The sequence below is a fragment of the Dendronephthya gigantea genome, unplaced genomic scaffold (genome assembly GCF_004324835.1).
Source record: "Dendronephthya gigantea isolate DGI-Jeju-01 unplaced genomic scaffold, DenGig_1.0 000080F, whole genome shotgun sequence".
Classification (NCBI taxonomy): Eukaryota; Metazoa; Cnidaria; class Anthozoa; order Malacalcyonacea; family Nephtheidae; genus Dendronephthya; species Dendronephthya gigantea.
In genome coordinates this window covers 925900-943823 of record NW_021163090.1, presented here as the reverse complement: position 1 = coordinate 943823, position 17924 = coordinate 925900, and the positions used below count along the sequence as shown (strand labels likewise).

The following is a 17924-nucleotide window of genomic DNA, read 5'->3' as shown; positions in this document are numbered from 1 at the left end:
GATAATCTATTTAGAATATTCCTAAAGATCATAATTAATTATCAGATCCCTCATCAGATCATTATCAGTGAACATAATTGATACAACGGATCATAATTGAGTTTAATTGAGTTCATTAGTCATAATTGGAATAATACGATCGCATGCGCAGTAGTGCAAAGTCAGGATTTCTGAAAAAAGAAGAGGTTTCAGCGGAATTCCCCAAACAGGAACGATATTGTCTAGCTCTTTGAAAGACAGCAGAAACAGCATGAAGATGTGTGTATTTCTTTTTAATATTTTCCCGTGATCTTTTGGCGCACAACGAAAGAAATGTATGATTTGTATGCAATATTTAAGCAGGCTCATCCACCATCGGGCATAGAGCATTGCCTGGTGTGCAACTTCTTTTCCCCAAGTGAAAACAATTTGGTGGTTGCTGGAACCTCGTTGGTCAGGGTGTACAGACTGGTTGAAGACGAGGTAGGCGAAGATGAACCATTGCATTCATTTCACCGTGTCAGAGTGATCTTCTAGCAATGCACACTGCGTCAGTAACGTGTTGTTTACTGTACGTACTTTTATTTTTTGTGTAGAATGGTGACAATGTTCATTCGGAGGAACTTGAACAAAAAGGTACTGCAAAGAATGATAGAGTTTTAGATATTTATTCTTCTCTACATGTTTTCAACTTTACAGACATTGAGTAGATTTGTGTGGTTCTACAAATACATCAGTAATTAAAAAACTATAATCAGCTTATGATATTGCTTTTATAAAGATGCAAGTTCAAGCAAGAAAAAGCTGGAATTGGTTGGCCAATATTCTCTATTCGGTTCTGTCAAATCCATGAAATCTGTCAGACTTTCTGGAAATGTTAGAGACTCATTGCTCCTGAGTTTTGATGATGCCAAGGTATGGATGGATCCCCTCCTCTCGCCTAGCCACTGTGGCAAGCAGTTTTCATCATATCTTTATTAACTTTATTACTCTAGCTTGCTATTGTTGAATATGATCCTGGCATGCATGATCTTAAAACAACATCACTTCATTATTTTGAAGAAGATGAACTCAAGGTAACCTTTGAAGTTTCAGAGGTTTAATAAATTGAATTATTGTATTGAGTAGGAATATATATGTTCTGGATAACACTCTGAAGATTCAGAAAAATGTTTAAAATTTGACTGCATTTTTTCAGGGTGGGATGAGATTTCATTTTAATGATCCAACAATTAGAGTTGATCCTGGGAATCGCTGTGCAGCCATGTGGATATACAGTCATTGGTTGGTTGTTTTGCCATTTCAACAAGAGGGCTTCCTAGATGAGCATGAACCTGCTCTAATGTCCGGGTATAGTTTAACATTTTTTCATTCACTTAAAATCTATCAATGCTGTAGCTTTATGTGATGTATTATGACAAATGGACAATGATATCTAAATATCACTGTAAACATATGTTCAATTTTTTTTTAGAAGCAAAGCACAAGTGCTGCCTAGTTACACAATAAATATGCGTCATATTGATGCAAGACTCAGTAATATCATTGACATTCAATTTCTTCATGGTTATTATGAACCAACAGTCCTAATTCTGTATGAACCACTCAAGACCTGGCCAGGGTAAATACAAATATATCACACTTTCAATACACGAAAACATTTTTACCCTGTTCCACCACTAAATCCAGAAATATTTCTATATTCTAGACGACTAGCTGTTCGTCAAGACACATGCGCTATGGTTGCAATTTCATTGAATTTAACTGAAAAAGTGAATCCGGTCATCTGGTCTGTAGAGCATCTCCCATTTGATTGTTCACAAGTTTTACCGATTCCCAAACCCATTGGTGAGTTTTGGGGTTCATCCACTTTGGCAATTGCTGCAGTTTGGTCATATCATCCATACATGATCTAGCTATGTTTGTTAATATATTGATCATTGTAGGAGGCATACTTCTGTTTGCCACCAATTCGTTATTGTACCTGAATCAGAGTGTACCAGCATACGGGGTGTCCCTCAACTCAATTGCAAAGAAATCATCTTCTTTCCCATTACGTAAGTGCCGAATTACTTGTAAAGTTGCATCAAATTAAGTTCATATTCAGTTGCGTTAGGGTCACTGTGTGGAGTGACTGGCATTTCTGTTCTTTGAATGTACATGCATGGTAGTTGTATAGCTTAGTTACCTGATATGAATTCACTGGTAATATTCTTTAGGTGAACAAGAAAATGTGGCAATAACTCTTGATGATGCCTATGGAACATTCATTTCAAGTGATCGTGTTGTCATTTCACTCAAAGGAGGAGAAATGTATGTGAAGCATAAGTATCTGTTGTTGTTTTTCTGTATTTTATGTTCTCCTCCAGTATGAGCATACATGTCTCTAATGCTTCATTTAGTTACGTGCTCACTTTGGTAACCGACAGCATCAAAAGTGTCAGGAGTTTCAACTTTGATAAAGCTGCATCCAGTGTTCAGACCTCATGTGTAAGTTACTGCTCTTTATCCAAAACTGTATAGTTTGGTAACCTGCTCTCCAATTCCATCTTGTTTTGGAATTCACTTGACCTTTACACTTTTCTTCAGATATGTTATTGTGAGGATGGTTATTTATTTCTTGGCTCTCGTTTGGGCAATTCGTTATTACTCAAGTATACACAAAAGGCTCATGAACTCTTTCCAAATGGTATGTTTTGCAGAATCAACAGTATCTTAATTCTTTAACTGTGAAATTAGGAGAGTACAATTTTTTTTCAATTTCAGGTGTTAATCCCACCATTCCAAAAGAGGTACAGCAAATAGAAACTTGTTATTTCTGAGCTTGGTGTGGTGTGCTGAAATTTTCAGGGCAGGGTGAACTCACCAGCCAGACTGTACCATTTGTTTTTAATTTTGTTTTCTCCTTCATTCCTCATTTGCTAACAGGGTTTGCCACCTCAAATGAAACGCAGAAAGCTTGACTCTGAGTATCCATGGTTAATTATAACCACTAAATCACTTTTTTTGAAATACGTACAGTTAATGAATGAGCTTGTATCTAATCTGTTTTATCCATCTTTTAGATGACCTGGATGAATTGGAGGTGTATGGTGCTGATACCAAGGGCACAGAACTGGCTTCCTATTCCTTTGAGGTAATTTTTCTGTGCAGGGTTTTGAGATAGGTTGAACATGGTTTGAATCATCTACATTCTTGCATAGGTGTGTGACAGTTTGTTAAATATTGGTCCATGTTCCTGCGTTGACATGGGAGAACCAGCCTTCCTCTCAGTAAGTGACATACAGTACCACCCTCTTTCGCATTTTTTCACTCATCATTATACAATATATTTCTGCTATGTTTCTACTAATCTTTTTTCTGAATGCTTTTTCTTTCATATTATGATGATTTGAAAAATAGGAAGAGGTATGCTGGGTTTAATAGCAATTTTTTTTTCGTTTAGTCGCTGTGAAAGTTGGTATTATAAGTTTGTTCATTTCATTTTATTTCGTCTTTAGTTTGCGGAAGCATCGTTTCCTGATATGGAGATTGTAACGTGCTCTGGTTTTGGCAAAAATGGAGCCATTTCCGTTTTACAGGTGCAATTTTTGAAATCATATTAAGCAAAATTTTCTCGAAAAATTTCTCGCGTTCAAATCATCACGCAGATTTGGATCGCCTTTGATCATAGCCCTGAAGGCGATTCCGTGAAAACAACGCGAATTTCTTTGTAAATTTTTGTTATATTTTCTTAGAAATGCGTCCGACCTCAAGTTGTCACCACTTTTGAACTTCCTGGCTGCGTAGATATGTGGACTGTTACTTCACGAGAACCAAAGGTTGGCCTTCGTTTTACAATCTATTATATTAGTTGTATACTCTAGTTGTATCATGTATGCCCTTCTGACGTAGAACTTTAAGTCTATAGTATGACATAATCAATCGATCTTTGTCGAGTTTTAACAAATCGTTGTTTGTATGTTTAGAAAAAGGAGGGTGAAATGGAAACAGAAGATGAATCAAGCGACGAAGATGGCTCAATCAATCATTCGTTTTTGATTTTAAGTCGAAAAGACTCCAGCATGGTAAGTCAGTATTTTGGATAAAACTACTTAGACTTCATACTCTAAATTGACTATTGAGGTTGCAATATAACCTTTTTCACCTAGCTGTGAATTAAACAACTTGAACTAACTGCTTTTTCGACCTTCGGCAGGTGCTTCGCACAGAACAGGAAATCATGGAACTAGATCATTCAGGATTCTCGACCCAGTATCCCACAGTCTGCGCCGCAAATCTTGGCGATGGCAGATACATTTTACAGGTACGTTTTTTCGCTGAAGAGTCGTCGTAGGAAAAGACAAAAAGGTTTTAAGAGCTAATTGATTTTACACACTTTTTACAGGTTACTCCGATGGGCGTGAGACTTCTGGATGGAAGTAAGTACTGTACAAATATCTCAGTTTTCTATTGTGTCATCCGCTGTTATTACAAGAGGAAACTAAAATACACTTGGTCGATCTTTGTTTTAGTAACTCAGATTCAACACATTCCTATGGATGCTGGATTTTCCTCAATTGTTTGGTGTTCAGTTGCCGATCCTTATGCTGTCATGATGACCGCCGATGGCACCCTGATTCTCCTGACCTTTACATGCGAGAATTCCACACCCAACCTGACCGTAGCCCGGGTAAAAATTGACCAGGTTTGTACACAATGTTCCCTACAATAGCGACTCGTCCTTTTAGTCTTGTACAACCATTTCTTTGAAAGTTGAATCACCGGGACTTGATGGTGGTAATTATTGTTTTGCTTGCAGTGGTCTGTGGTTTGTGCTTGCTGCGTCTACAAGGACACGAGTGGATTGTTTACAACAGAGAAGTCGACGGGGCCCGTACCCGAGCCGAAGCTAGTAATCACTCCACAGGAACCTAAAAAGCCTCCGCCTGCAGTGTAAGCAAGGAGAGTTTGAGAGACATTCATGAATTGATACGTTTTTCAACCAGTGGTTTCTCTTCTCTTTATAGGCTTACTACGGATGACGAGGATGAAATGTTGTACGGTGATACAGATAGCTCTGATGTATTCTTCCCAAGCACTTCCACTTCATTTAAACCTCCAGAGAGGTACGTAATGTACTGTACTGTATACATATGTGGTTTGCTCTCGAGTAATTGTGGTATGTCTCTGATGCTCGTGGTTTTCTATTAAGCACAACCAAACTGAATGAAAGAAAGTGAGGAGAACTGGTCTAGTTTGATGAACTGAACTGAGTTGAACTCCACTAAACAGAACCGAGGATGAAGAGTTCTATATCAATTTTTTATACTGAAATTTTTCTTTATAGTTTGCCTAATCCTCCTGTTGTCGTCAAGAAAGATATAAAACCTACGTATTGGTGTGTGATATGTCGTGAAAATGGAGCGTTAGAGATTTACTCAGTTCCAGATTTCAAGCTTGCATTCTGTGTAAGGAACTTTGCTGTTGCACCTAAAGTGCTCGTGGACAGCGGTAGTATTGGGTAAGCGCTTTCTTGGTACTTCGTTTACATCTCTGCCAAGTGTTTACGCAGTTCAACGTCTGATATTGCGCCGTCTTCATTCTTTTAGGTCAGGTGGCAGTTCCCAAAACCAAGACGAGAATTTGGTTGTTAGGGAAATTCTTCTGACGGGTTCACCTGACAAAAACCCTAAACCACTACTAGCCGCGTTAGTTGATCAAGATTTACTGTTGTATGATGCGTTCAGTTATAGCGACTCCTCCACCGAGGGACATCTCAATATTCGATTCAAAAAGGTGTGTTTGATGAACTGACCATCCCTGAGTTACTGCATTTATGTAGTTAACCCCTTAGCTTGATGATTGGTTTGTATGATTTCCTTGTTTACTTGCTCGCCTGCTCAGTAACTCAGAAACATTTCCATACCACTGCAACAGCGATCAAAATGACAAACTTTGTTTTTTCTTGTTCTGAAAACAGCTTCAGCACAATGTCTTGGTGAGGGAAAAAAAGAGCAAGATAAGGCCCAGGACATCTTCTTCGGGACAAGGTGGGGCTCATAACATAAAGTACAAGTCTTGCTAGGTTACTGTGCTGTTTTAAAAACTGAAAATATTTCATGTTGTTTCAGGACTTGATGATATCTCGGAACCAATCGTTGGCAGACTCAGACCGTTCCATGATATCTCCACGTACTCTGGGGTAAGACAAAGTCGGTTATAGTTTTACATCCAAGATATTTCTCTACGATTCTATGAATTTTAATTGATTGTTTCTTAGATATTCGTCTACGATTCTATGAATTTTAATTGATTGTATCTTAGATATTCCTCTACGATTCTATGAATTTTAATTGATTGTTTCTTAGATATTCGTCTGCGGTGCTAATCCATTTTGGCTGTTCAAATCTTCCCGAAACGCTCTTCGTTCTCACCCGATGAACATCGATGGCCCAGTCCTCTCGTTCGCGCCCTTCCGCAATGTAAACTGTCCCAAAGGATTTCTGTATTTTAATAAACAGGTAATTTTGAACCAGAGTCGTGCACCTAGTGATAGTGTTTGGGTTAATCTCATTTCCCCTCTGCTTTCCTCCCTCCAGGGCGAGCTGCGTGTGTCCGTTCTACCCACCCACCTGAGTTATGATGCCCCGTGGCCCGTACGCAAAGTTCCGCTACGATGCACCCCCCATTTCATTGCGTACAATCGAGAGAGCAAGGTACAGTAAGAAGCTAGTGAATATATTACACAAAATGAATCATGATCAACACACAATGTCATCATCTTGTCATCCATCTCTTCTTCATTTTCAACGTCCTTCCTCAAACCAAAGAAGCACTCGCCATGTGTAAATGCTTGTATATATCGCTCTAGACACACGCAGTTGTCACAAGTCAATTGGACCCGGTCAAAGTGATCACGAGACTCGGCATAGAAGATCGAGAATTTATTCCCACTGAAGACGGTCAGTCAATAAAACTCTTTCGTCTGACAGCGTTTCCGTTTGCTCTTGCGTAGACCGTCCGAGCTTCTTTTTCTTCGAATGCTGCCAGCAACGCTCGCAATTATCTTTATTTATGGCTTTTTGGTGTTATTTTAGATCCCAGATACGTTTATCCCTTGCTTGATAAGTTCACCGTACAGTTGATGTCACCATTCAGCTGGGAGATGATCCCAAACACGAAGTAAGACGTCTAATCAGACGATCTACTGTTTCTACTGTATTAGCCTTCTAGACCAGGGTTGAACTGCGTCAACTCTTTTACTCCGAACTCTTTCTCGTCCAGGTTTGAAATGGATGACTACGAGCGAGTGACAACGATGAAGAATATAACGCTGAAGAGCGAGGAAACTGTTTCAGGAATGAAAGGCTTCATCGTTCTTGGTACGACTTACGTTTATGGAGAAGATTTGCCTTGTAAAGGAAGAGTAAGTCAGAACTCTTTGAAGTCAAATAAGTCGAAAAACTGTGAGACATCGAAGAGATTCCAATTTCATAACTATCTTCGCTTGTTTCATTTCATAGCTTTCATCTAATTCCATGTATTCGCTTGCGTCGTTCATCAACGTTTGCACACGGAAAAGCAAAAAAAGGATATTTAATTGTTTTTTTAATTTGACACAGATTTTGATATTTGATATTATTGAAGTCGTGCCTGAACCCGGGCAACCGTTGACCAAAAACAAGTTCAAGGTACGAAAGAATGAATATGTCGTAAAAAATGCCTCCCTAATCTTGTACACGTACGTTAAATTTAAAATTGTATTTTCTCAGCCCCTATACCGCAAAGAGCAGAAAGGACCAATCACTGCAGTGTGTGAAATATCCGGGTTTCTGTTGACAGGAATAGGACAGAAAGTAAGATTGCTGATGTATTTTTGATCGTATTGAATCGTTTTGTAACTCAGTATTAGTTTCTTTGTCATCATCATTCCATTCAATCACACATTTGGTATATTTTCATCCGTAGATCTACATTTGGGATTTCAAGAACTGCAATGATCTTATTGGAGTGGCATTTATTGACACGCAACTTTACATTCATACCGCGATATCTGTGAAGAATTTGATATTTATAGCAGATATTGCCAAGAGTGTTACACTTCTACGTTTTCAGGTAACGCTTAAAGCTTCCTTGGCTACGATTGTACACAGAGCTTAACTGTTCAAGTCTTAGTTCCTGTTGAGGGACAGATTTTATGTACACTGACAAATGAACTTATTTTTTTGCAGGAAGAGACTAAGACGCTAGCCTTTGTGTCAAGGGTAGGTTCGCATGCGGTCAGTTAAAATCAGTAATACGGTTGAACTTGACTTGAGTGTAATTTTCAAAGTCATTCTTAAACACCTTGTTTCTCTCTTAGGATCCAAGTCCTTTGGAAGTTTATGGAACAGAATTTTTCGTGGATGGACCGCAACTTGGGTTTCTAGGTATGATGCTCTCAATCTGTTTTCACTGGTAAACTGTTCTTCCGAGTTATAAACTGTTCTTCTTCGAGGGATATAAAACATCGATCAATATCTTCCACGGTCTTTAGTCTTTCTTTTATCTCAGTTTCAGATAATGATATGAATCTTGTCATATATCGCTACAAACCCGAAGGTGAGCTCAATGGATGAAAACATCTTTATGATTCGGAAGTTTATTGTGGACTTCGGAACTGTTTCCTTGGCTGAAGCCAGAAAATTAACTGTACTTTGTGAATTCGTTTGTTTTCTTTTGTTTAAAACAGATCCAGTCAGCTTAGGCGGTCAGAAACTGCTGCACATTGCTGACATCAATATCAGCAGTTGTGTGACGTCATTTTTCAGATGTCGTGTGAAAACAGAAAAGACTGGTGATAAGCCGAAAGATTTGAGACAAGCTTCGTGGTTTGGTAAGGAAATATAAGACACGTAGCTACTAACCGTGGTGTATCCAAGCCCTCGACCTATGCTTGCTCTATATAGGAACTCTGGATGGTGGTGTTGGCCTGGTCTTGCCCGTTCCAGAGAAGACATTTCGCCGTTTGCATCTGGTTCAAAACATGTTAATTCATTGTATTCCCCACCATGCAGGACTTAATCCCAAAGCTTTCAGGTAATACTCTACAAGTTACTGGAGTTAGCAACCTTTTTAGGAGTTTACTGTGATATTTACGCAATTAGAATAGATTAAATAGACGGAGTACATTGAGTAATGTGTTAAAAAGCCAGTTCCTTCAATCATTTTTTTCTGCAGGCTTCTGCGGTGGAAGCACAGACCAATGGATAACCCACAACATCATATTTTGGATTTTGAGCTTCTTAGCAAGTTCGTTCACCTTGGCGCGGTTGAGAGGCTAGAAGTAACCCGCAAGATTGGTGTCTCGCCCGCACAGGTACGAAATAAGTTTCGCCTGCTTCTAGGGCACTTTCATGAATGTTACTAAAAAATGTTGAAAAGTCAGAAACAATTCAGTCGGAGACTTCGTTATCTGCATAGACGAGCAAATACGCGTAGGACCGTTCAATTTATTTGTGAGATCAGTCGACGTAATCCAATTTTCGTTTTATGTAGATTTTGGACGACTTGATGGAGATTGAGACGGTGACGTCACATTTTTAGCGTGCAAGGTGCATTGTGGTTGGTAAACGTAAGTTCGCCTGCTATGGTGTGTAAGTTTGTGCAGTTAACTGGAACCAAAGTCGCTAAGATGAACAGTTCAACGATTTGTACTGTACAGGGTACATACACAATCAAGAATACTGTAAAATACCCAAACACACTCGTCCAATAGCATACTAACACTAGGTGAAATCGCTTTGTAAAATACGCTGGGACAAGAATCACGCGAAAACCATAAAATACGGGTACTTTACGTTACAGTAAAAGATGTTTTATTTTAACTCATTGTCATTGAATCATTACTCATATTTACATCATCGATAAGTTTTTGCACACCAACTTAATTTGATGATCGTTTGACATGTTCGTGCTTGGGGTATAACCCCTCCTCTATCCATAATTGTTCAATCTATCCACTTATACCGACGTAAAAAGACCACAGATGCTGCAGCTATTCCCACAAGAAGCCCCAACAGCATGGAACATCGCCACGTATACGTCGTGTATCTATTTTTCGTGTTTTTTTGCCACTCCAAAGGTAGACTTGCTGCGCCCGTCACAACTTTCATCAAGATTCGAGCGCCTTCGTTGATGTTTTCGCTATGCAATAGCGTAGGGATTTCATTGCCACACCAGGCAATGTACATATCGGGACGAATTAACACGAAGTCCTGAGAAGAAATGCAAAGTTTTGCTGTAGATTACAGACAGAAAGTTTTTGAACAGGGCTTCCCTGTCAAAATAATCCCGCTCGTCTTCACTGGGCTTTTAAGGCCCATTTGACCGGGATAAACAAGGAAATAATACGAGCTTAAAACAGTCGTAAGTCCTGATGTCTCCTGTTTAACCAGCGAGAAACCAGCGAGCGTTGATTGGTTGTCAAATGCATTGACGCATGCCGATTGGTTGAAAAACTTTGGCGGGAAAATTTCGAAGTACCGGAAAGTAGTAGTCTTTGGTATTTGAATTATAAGTTGAGTACTTTGTATCATTTGTAGCTTCTTATAAAGCTGTCGTTTCTGTAGTTCCAGTATTTTGCTAGTATGTTATTTTTTAATTGTATTTATTACTTTAATTTTAGCGTCTTACCATTCCTCGGTAAAGTTCTTTCAATTTTTTATCTTCAAGTGTAACAACCTTCAATGAAAGGATAGAGCAAGTAAATAAAATGGCCACTTCTCTGAGACTTGTGTGATATAAAAACACGCTCAATGCAGGCAAGATGAAATGGTGGAGGCTGTATAGCGACATTTCTCTATAAGAAAGACATGCAGTGGTGATGGGAATTGACCGTCACAATTGAAACAATATGAAGAATACCTTTAGCGGAATGCCACAATGTGCAGCAGCCGATATGAGCGGGTCATAACTCTGCTCTGACGGTTTTAAATGAAGAAGTGTGAACGCAGAACCTGAGAAAAAAAGTGCTCCAAAATTCAGCGGGAATTATTTTACCAAAGGTAAATTTTCTTTCGTTGTGGCATATTCCTTTCATTTTATCTCAGAGTATATTCTCTAAAACATAGTTCAGGTTTGTATCCATGCTTTAAACATATTTTCTTGGGCATTTAGAACATGCAAGACCGTGAATTTTCGACATATTTCAAGCAGTTTTGATCTAAGAACTCCATCAATACCAACCTAGTTTATCATACAGTACGCTGCCATCGCTGAACTTATAGTAAGGTGCCCGACATCCAGGTAAGGCTGTAGGTGTGTAGTTTAAAAGATCTTGTGGGGGTAACGGTGTACTACTCGGGATACACAGAGGTGAGGACTCCAACATAAGGCCAAAGAGAATACCTACAGTGAATGAGAGTATATGCATAATATTAGAGGGAAATCGCTTTCCGGGTCAGCAAGGACATGGGTATATGTTTACAAACACTTCGGTCTGATTTAAGAAAGGGGAATATTACTTTTTTATAAAGAATTGCTCAGATTTCCTAGCCAAGACAGAACCGAACTGGTTTTACACCATCAAAACTAATTAATCCGCCTTTTCACTACATTTTCGTGAATTGAAACAGCACAAAAAATACAGGATTTTCTCACCAGAACTACCAACATTCGCGTTCGAAATGCCGACGAGTGGTTTCATGAAAAAGCTAAAAGGTCGGGTTGTGAAAAGAAAGGCAGCGATGCCGGCGTAGTTTCTGAAGACAGAGAATAGCCTTGTTAATCTTTTCAACAGCTTGTTAATCAATGGTAAACGTTCTGCCTATACAATGATAACAAAAAAAGCCATTTTTCAATCATTTGGTTAATTAAAACCAGAGAGAGAAACGACAAGACAACCAATATGGTCAACATTGTCATTGAGGCCAATAAAATCGCGGGTGAAGCAAGCCTGGGAAATCTGCCCATGCGGACGGGCGGGCGTAATAACTCGTGCGTCCTATGTATTGTTACGTACTGTATAAGAAGCCAATAGTCTTTCGCCTCCCCAACCATTGAGAGTGGCGACCAGTTTCCAGCCCAAATCGTAAGCATCAAGAATGCCAGTGTTCATTCCGAACCCACCTATTGGGACCATGACATGACAAGCGTCGCCTGGAAACATTAAAACTCGGTCAACTCTGTGCTAAGCTGAAACACGTGTAGACTTAATTATTGCACGACGAGTTTTATAATTGTGAAGGGAAATGGTCGAACTCTATCTGAGTTCAATCACACCAGCGTTCTTCCAATATCAATCCGCAGCAAAGCCGCTAGCTAGCTACCCCCACTGCCCCAGCCTTGCGGAGGAACCCTCGCCCCAGCTAGCTACCCCCCACCCCATCCTTGGGGATAAACCCTCACCCCATGGAGTTCACCCTCACCCCATCGAAATTCCAACGCCCTGATCCTTAAACACAGTGCAGATACGAAGAAGTCTGCGCGGTTCAAAAATATATAAACATCTTCAGGAGGACATTTATAGTGTCCCCTCTTACCTGCAAGAAAAACGCGACCATTTTGCAATGTCTCCGCTGATGCAAAGTGTCCCTGCCAGTCATTGGCGAATACAATCTTACATGAAAGATCTTCGTCGTCGAACAATTGCTTTAAATAATCATCCGGCGTTGTCTGTCCCTCGTAATAAAGTAAATTCGTAACGAAGAGACCATCTTTATTCAAGGGTATCGTAAGGGCTTGTATTTTGGACTTCAGTGTAATCGACAGTAAAAGATTGTCCAGTTGTAGTCTTTCCTTCAGCTCTTGTGACTCGTAGCTTATTGTTTTCATACGAGCCAAGTCAAATACCCCTTTAAAATGAATACCTGGAAAGTTAAGAGGAGTTTTTTAGAAGGTGATTAAACCTTATATGACAGGATAGGCCTTATGACAGAAGACATACTTATATAATTTATTAATTATTATGGTGTGCAGGAAAAAGGTGATTGCATTTATGTATAATAGAGATATCTTTAGGGATTTAGAGAAACATTTTTACCTAATGACTTTCTGACAAAACTTTTCCCACCATCACAACCAACCGCATACAAAGCATGATAAACTTTCCTTTCCCCTGATTTCACATGAATAGCTTCTATTGTAACCTTGTCTTCGCTTTGAGAAATCTCCTCTACTCTCCAACCAAATTTCATATCGCTACATGCATATTCACTAGCAGTTTTCTAAGATGATCAGATGGACCATTAGTTGATTTCTTAACTCACAAGAACTCCACTCACAATTTTAATAAATCTGACTTGGGCAGATGTGTTTATGTTGATCAGACTTTTCAATAACAAATGCTTACTTTGAGTACTGGTTCAATGTAGATTTGAGATAGCTGAAGTACTTTTTCTGAAGTCCATTGTTCCTCAAACGTGTATGAAGCGTCTTCTGGATTTTTTCGTGGATATTTTCCCATCATCTGGGCATTAACCGACATTTGCACAAGCGGTTTTTTGTTTATTAAAGAATCTCCAAATGTGACAAAATTGTCGGTTGCCAACAATTCCTCTTTGCGGAGAGCTATGTCTAGACCTAAAGGCAATTCATTAGGCGGATCTAGTTCATTCGGCTGAGCCAGTAGAACAGTGAGTTGGGATAAATGATGGAATTACAGTTATGCTGAGATAAACATGATGGATATTTTGACGAAGGGTGTGTGAGTGAATTGATTGCGGTTGTCTGTATTTTGGTGATGCTAATCATGGTTATCATGCAAATGGTACTAATAGTAATGGTATATAATATTAACATGGTTATGAACATGATAATATTCTGGATTTACATTTAGTTTTACTGGTTAAGATTCAGGTTGATCATGTTAGAAATTGCAGTCAATATATTACCCAAATGATGATAAAGTTCCATTGATCTAGTATTAGTAAGAATTGCTTTAGGCCAATTCGAGGTTGTTTCATTCCTCTCCAGTAGGACATGCTCAATGTTGTTTTTTCCCAAAATGCATGATAATGTCAACCCAATAGGTCCTCCACCGATGATCACAACAGGCACATCAACCATCTTTTTACTATATACGGAGAGAGTTGTACCTAATGTAAGAGTTAATTGAGGATTTTGCGAGGGCGCGAAGCGCCCGAAGTAAAGTCAAGATTATATGAGAACACAGTTATATCGAACTTCTGTGTTCGAAATATAATTAAGAGTTGTAGCTAACATAATCTGTCTATCTTGATCTATTTATTGGTACTCAAATAATGATACTTGTCGAGAAGTGTTTTGTCTATTTTAGGCAGTTGTTATACCACATTTGATGCTAAGTTGTTTGAAGACGCTGCCACGCTGCTCCCTGGTTATATTGGAACTTTTTAATATAGACCGTTATATATATGCATGTTAATATAGTGAGCGACACACATTTTATTAATCACACATCTCCTATATTGTATAACTTAGATTTTAGTTACCTTGTGGAAGTCTGGGTTGATATAGAGCGTAAAAGTATCGATATTTGCAGCGTATTTGTGAAATATGTCTCCAGATTACGAAATTGCAGGTCTTAATATTATATATAAACAGTGTAAATCCCCATCTCCAGGGAACCTATTATATTCGTATATGACGTCATTGTTTATAGCCGCAGGTTATGCTGATGCGAAAAAGAAAACGTGGCAAAGGCATGCATTTTAGCCTCATTGTAAACGAGCACGTCGAAGGAAGGGCGTTTCCTTCCTGTATTTGGGATATATCTTTGCAACAGTAGAAAGCTTCACTTTTTTGCCTCTAATCTACGGAAATGACTATAAGATTTGCACTCTTGAGAGTTTCTGAGGTTGTGTTGTTTATAATAAAACGTATTACAAAATTTTTCTACATTTACAAAACATTTAAAAAAATCTATTCTAAATTACGTATAAAAATTGCCTATTACACTTTTAGTTTAACCGTTTGGCAATGACGCAAAAAACTCTTCTAAAAGTTTTGGATATTTTTGTGGTTGTTCACTAAAGTCAGGAAGTTTGTTTCTAGGCGGGAGAAATCTTTTGTACTTTTGCCTCGGTGTAGCTGTTCGAAGTTCGAGCTTCAGCCTGTCTTCTTTTGCAGTTACTAGGAGGAAACCAGGAAGATTGCCCATAAAATATCTAAAACAAAAAGAGTTTTGCCCTAGTAAGAATGCATTAGTGCATGATAATGCATTGGTAGGGATAGAAACTAGGCGGTGATCTATATTGAAATTGATTACCTTACCAGTTTGTTTTTCGGAACTAAGAAGAAGTAACCTTTTTTCTCTTTATACATTTGTGTTCAATGAATGTTCAATTGCTGTGCATAGTTTTAATATGGAATTCTAGATCGACCACACATGTGGTTCATAGCATGTAATACACGTACCTTAAACTAAAAGGTTCTAGGCTACGATTTGAGTACCAATTGAAGTAAAAATTGGAAGCGCCACATACAAAGTACTCCAGCGACGAGTTACTTGGAACAATATGCTAAGCAATAGAAAAATAAAAAACTTTATAAACGCAGGGCACATACGTTGCAAGGTTGAGGATAGAAACCTCATTTAAGGTTTAAGGCTTGCAGATAACCACGTGAGATGTCCAGCAACCTGTAGATTGTGATCATGACCGCTGATATAAGCGTTAACTTTGTGTTGTTTGAACAAACTTTTAGCAGCTTATCCTGAAGGCACTTGCTACTGCCATGCCATCCAGATGAATACATAGGATGATGTCCAACAACAATTAAGAAATGGGCTCTAAAAAAATATTAAAAAAGCAATAATAAAACAAAGCTAAGAAAGATTCTATCTGTAGCTAGCCGTGGTTTCAAATCACTCATAATAATGAATCAAGTATTTACTCACTTCGACTCATTTAGAGTATTTCTGATCCATGTCATTTGCTCTTCGACAGAAGGTGTATTTTTGAACTTCTTTTTTCCACTATGAGAAACATGACGAATGAAGATTTGGTGACATTCTACTGATGTGAAATTTCTATTTACAACATCAAATTCCATAAAACATCCGCTGTACCTTCTGAAACATAATATCGTTGTGTCGATCATAACTATCTGTAAACTTTTATTCGTTTCGGGTATAAAAAACTCTAAAAATGTTGTGAACTTTTATTAAGAATGGTTGTTATAATAAAGCTAATCTGCCAATGTTTCTGCAGAATACCTGCAGCTTTTTTGCAACTCGGCACCCACAAATCTTCATGATCTTACTTTTAGTGTGATAAAAATGTGGAAACATCCACCGTTTCGACTTCTGCGTGTACAATATTTGCGCAGAGACGTTGCCATCGTAGTCGTGGTTGCCCGCAATCACGTACCAATTCTTCTGAAACGATGGTTCGTTGTAGACTCGCTCGTAGGTCGCATAAAATCTAAAATCGTTCACATCTTTCACCCCGTTGTAGTAGAAGTTGTCTCCAACACTGACGAAGAAGTCCACGTTTGGAATCTACGAAAAAGATTGTTGTCTGCATAGTAGAGTGAAAGGAGAAGTTGCTAAACACCAGGCTTTCCCTTTCGCATTGCATCCAGGCGTATTTACACCGCTGCTAACGACCAATTCAGATTCGACCGAAAGAGCAGTCAATAACGACAGACTTAAATGCAGAAATCTAATAAAGACATATTCACATCCGGACTATTTCTCATTGCTAAAAATGACTTGTTCACGAGTAAATCTTTCTTATATTGACGTCAAATGCGGAAAGTTTGATGTTACACAAAATTTGAATGGCTCCTCAAAACTATCGAGCCATCAATTGAAACTAATTAAAACGTCTATCAAAACCAGGGTATATGCGGTATCATTTCACCTACGAGGCACCGCAGTTAATATAGGCACGAGGTGGGATTTTTGAAGAGAAATAAGTGACCTTAGCCTCAGAAATGACAAGGTCATTGGTTAGAGCACTGCGGCAGCACGTTTAGTTCACACTAGCTCCCAAGAATCGAGGTCCCTATGGTTCTGTCTTATTTCCCATAGCATTTACGCACTATTGATCTCGGTTCTCGGACGAAAGGAGTCCCAGATTTTTAGGACAAGTGCATGTGAACCAGGCCTGCTTCAGGAACGAAGGTCAGATATTCCTAAGGTTTGCTACGTTTTTCAATTTCCTAAACTAGAACTACTCGGTCCGGCAAGGTTTTATAACTGTATATATGTAAGTACGAATAATCCAATTTTTAATCCACAGAACTGAGGATGTTTGAGAACCGCGTACGCAATATACGTACGTATACAACCTACACGCAATCAGTACTCTGGCGTCGACATCTGGACGACATTACAGCGCAATACAGTCTTACAGAGAAACATTCTTTGAAAACAATGAAGATACACACCTTGGCAACTTGCTTCGCTATACGCCACTGGTTCCACGTATAATACGGTCTCATAGGAATACCTCCGAAATCACCGAAAACTACAAATCTCAGTCGACCTTTGGTTTTGCTTGCCAGGGCACTCGTGAGAAAGATCAGAACGAATAGTGTCGAAACGAAGCAACACCTCACCGTCATCGTTCATGCTTTTCGCCTAGCCTTAGATGAAACATGAAAAGCCAGAGAGGAGTTCATTCGATAGAAACGACAGAAGTCCGAATAAGTTAATATTTCCTCTTATACGGCAGTTTTTTATATTCAATATTGTAAGATATCCTGCGTATATAACCTGTGTATTTGGTCTAGAAGACAATGTGCCACCGGTACCGGCGGTACGTGTAGTAGGAAACGTCTTCTGACTATGAATGAAACTCTCGGCCCACTGTGGCCCGCGTGAGCACTGTCGGTCATAAAATAATCAAATTAGTACTTATAGCTACGACATTGAGCCAGTAACATTGAGGGAACCAAATGAAACATCTGTATCTAGTTATTAAATTACAAATGGAAAGATCTCGTAACCTATCCTATAGGCTAGCCTAGCCTTAGAAGCATAAGGGTACCTGTAGAAT

At 38.9% G+C, this 17924-nt stretch overlaps 4 protein-coding genes across 5 annotated transcripts in view; 2 read left to right on the top strand and 2 right to left on the bottom strand.

Annotated features, from left to right (window-relative positions):
- The first annotated feature begins 233 nt into the window (after window positions 1–233).
- Window positions 234–9814, top strand: LOC114532606 (cleavage and polyadenylation specificity factor subunit 1-like). Its single transcript, XM_028554150.1, has 43 exons — window positions 234–462; window positions 576–615; window positions 761–894; window positions 975–1055; window positions 1178–1329; window positions 1454–1600; window positions 1688–1827; window positions 1926–2036; window positions 2199–2292; window positions 2382–2469; window positions 2569–2668; window positions 2746–2771; window positions 2908–2957; window positions 3013–3115; window positions 3183–3251; window positions 3382–3387; window positions 3480–3560; window positions 3717–3800; window positions 3948–4046; window positions 4178–4285; window positions 4367–4400; window positions 4494–4666; window positions 4781–4914; window positions 4989–5087; window positions 5309–5482; window positions 5571–5757; window positions 5942–6011; window positions 6093–6163; window positions 6330–6482; window positions 6561–6677; window positions 6833–6923; window positions 7059–7143; window positions 7246–7387; window positions 7584–7652; window positions 7734–7817; window positions 7930–8076; window positions 8193–8225; window positions 8324–8390; window positions 8515–8562; window positions 8693–8836; window positions 8910–9039; window positions 9181–9319; window positions 9499–9814. The coding sequence occupies exons 1-43, from the start codon at window positions 313–315 to the stop codon at window positions 9544–9546; spliced, it is 4302 nt and encodes a 1433-aa protein (XP_028409951.1). The 5' UTR covers window positions 234–312; the 3' UTR covers window positions 9547–9814.
- LOC114532650 (FAD-dependent monooxygenase apdD-like) lies at window positions 9814–14507 on the bottom strand. 2 transcript variants are annotated; one of them, XM_028554204.1, is made up of 11 exons: window positions 14412–14507; window positions 13833–14036; window positions 13292–13521; window positions 12983–13166; window positions 12483–12809; window positions 11963–12099; window positions 11602–11767; window positions 11188–11349; window positions 10867–10958; window positions 10636–10683; window positions 9814–10217 (listed from the first exon to the last, which is right to left on the bottom strand). In XM_028554204.1, exons 2-11 carry the CDS (start codon window positions 14005–14007, stop codon window positions 9951–9953), a joined length of 1788 nt encoding a protein of 595 aa, XP_028410005.1. In that variant the 5' UTR covers window positions 14008–14036; window positions 14412–14507; the 3' UTR covers window positions 9814–9950. The 2 variants fall into 2 exon arrangements, with proteins under 2 accessions (XP_028410005.1, XP_028410004.1); XM_028554203.1 differs by having other exon boundaries at window positions 13833–14014.
- Window positions 10956–17924, top strand: part of LOC114532648 (trafficking protein particle complex subunit 8-like) — an 18180-nt gene continuing 11211 nt past the window's right edge. Inside the window, exon 1 of the mRNA XM_028554201.1 lies at window positions 10956–11006. The gene's annotated coding sequence lies outside the window, so the exon portion shown is untranslated. The remainder of the gene's footprint in view (window positions 11007–17924) is intronic.
- Window positions 14799–17718, bottom strand: LOC114532654 (tartrate-resistant acid phosphatase type 5-like). Its single transcript, XM_028554208.1, has 7 exons — window positions 17314–17718; window positions 16183–16420; window positions 15989–16061; window positions 15818–15895; window positions 15560–15709; window positions 15337–15440; window positions 14799–15086 (listed from the first exon to the last, which is right to left on the bottom strand). Exons 1-6 carry the CDS (start codon window positions 17488–17490, stop codon window positions 15353–15355), a joined length of 804 nt encoding a protein of 267 aa, XP_028410009.1. The 5' UTR covers window positions 17491–17718; the 3' UTR covers window positions 14799–15086; window positions 15337–15352.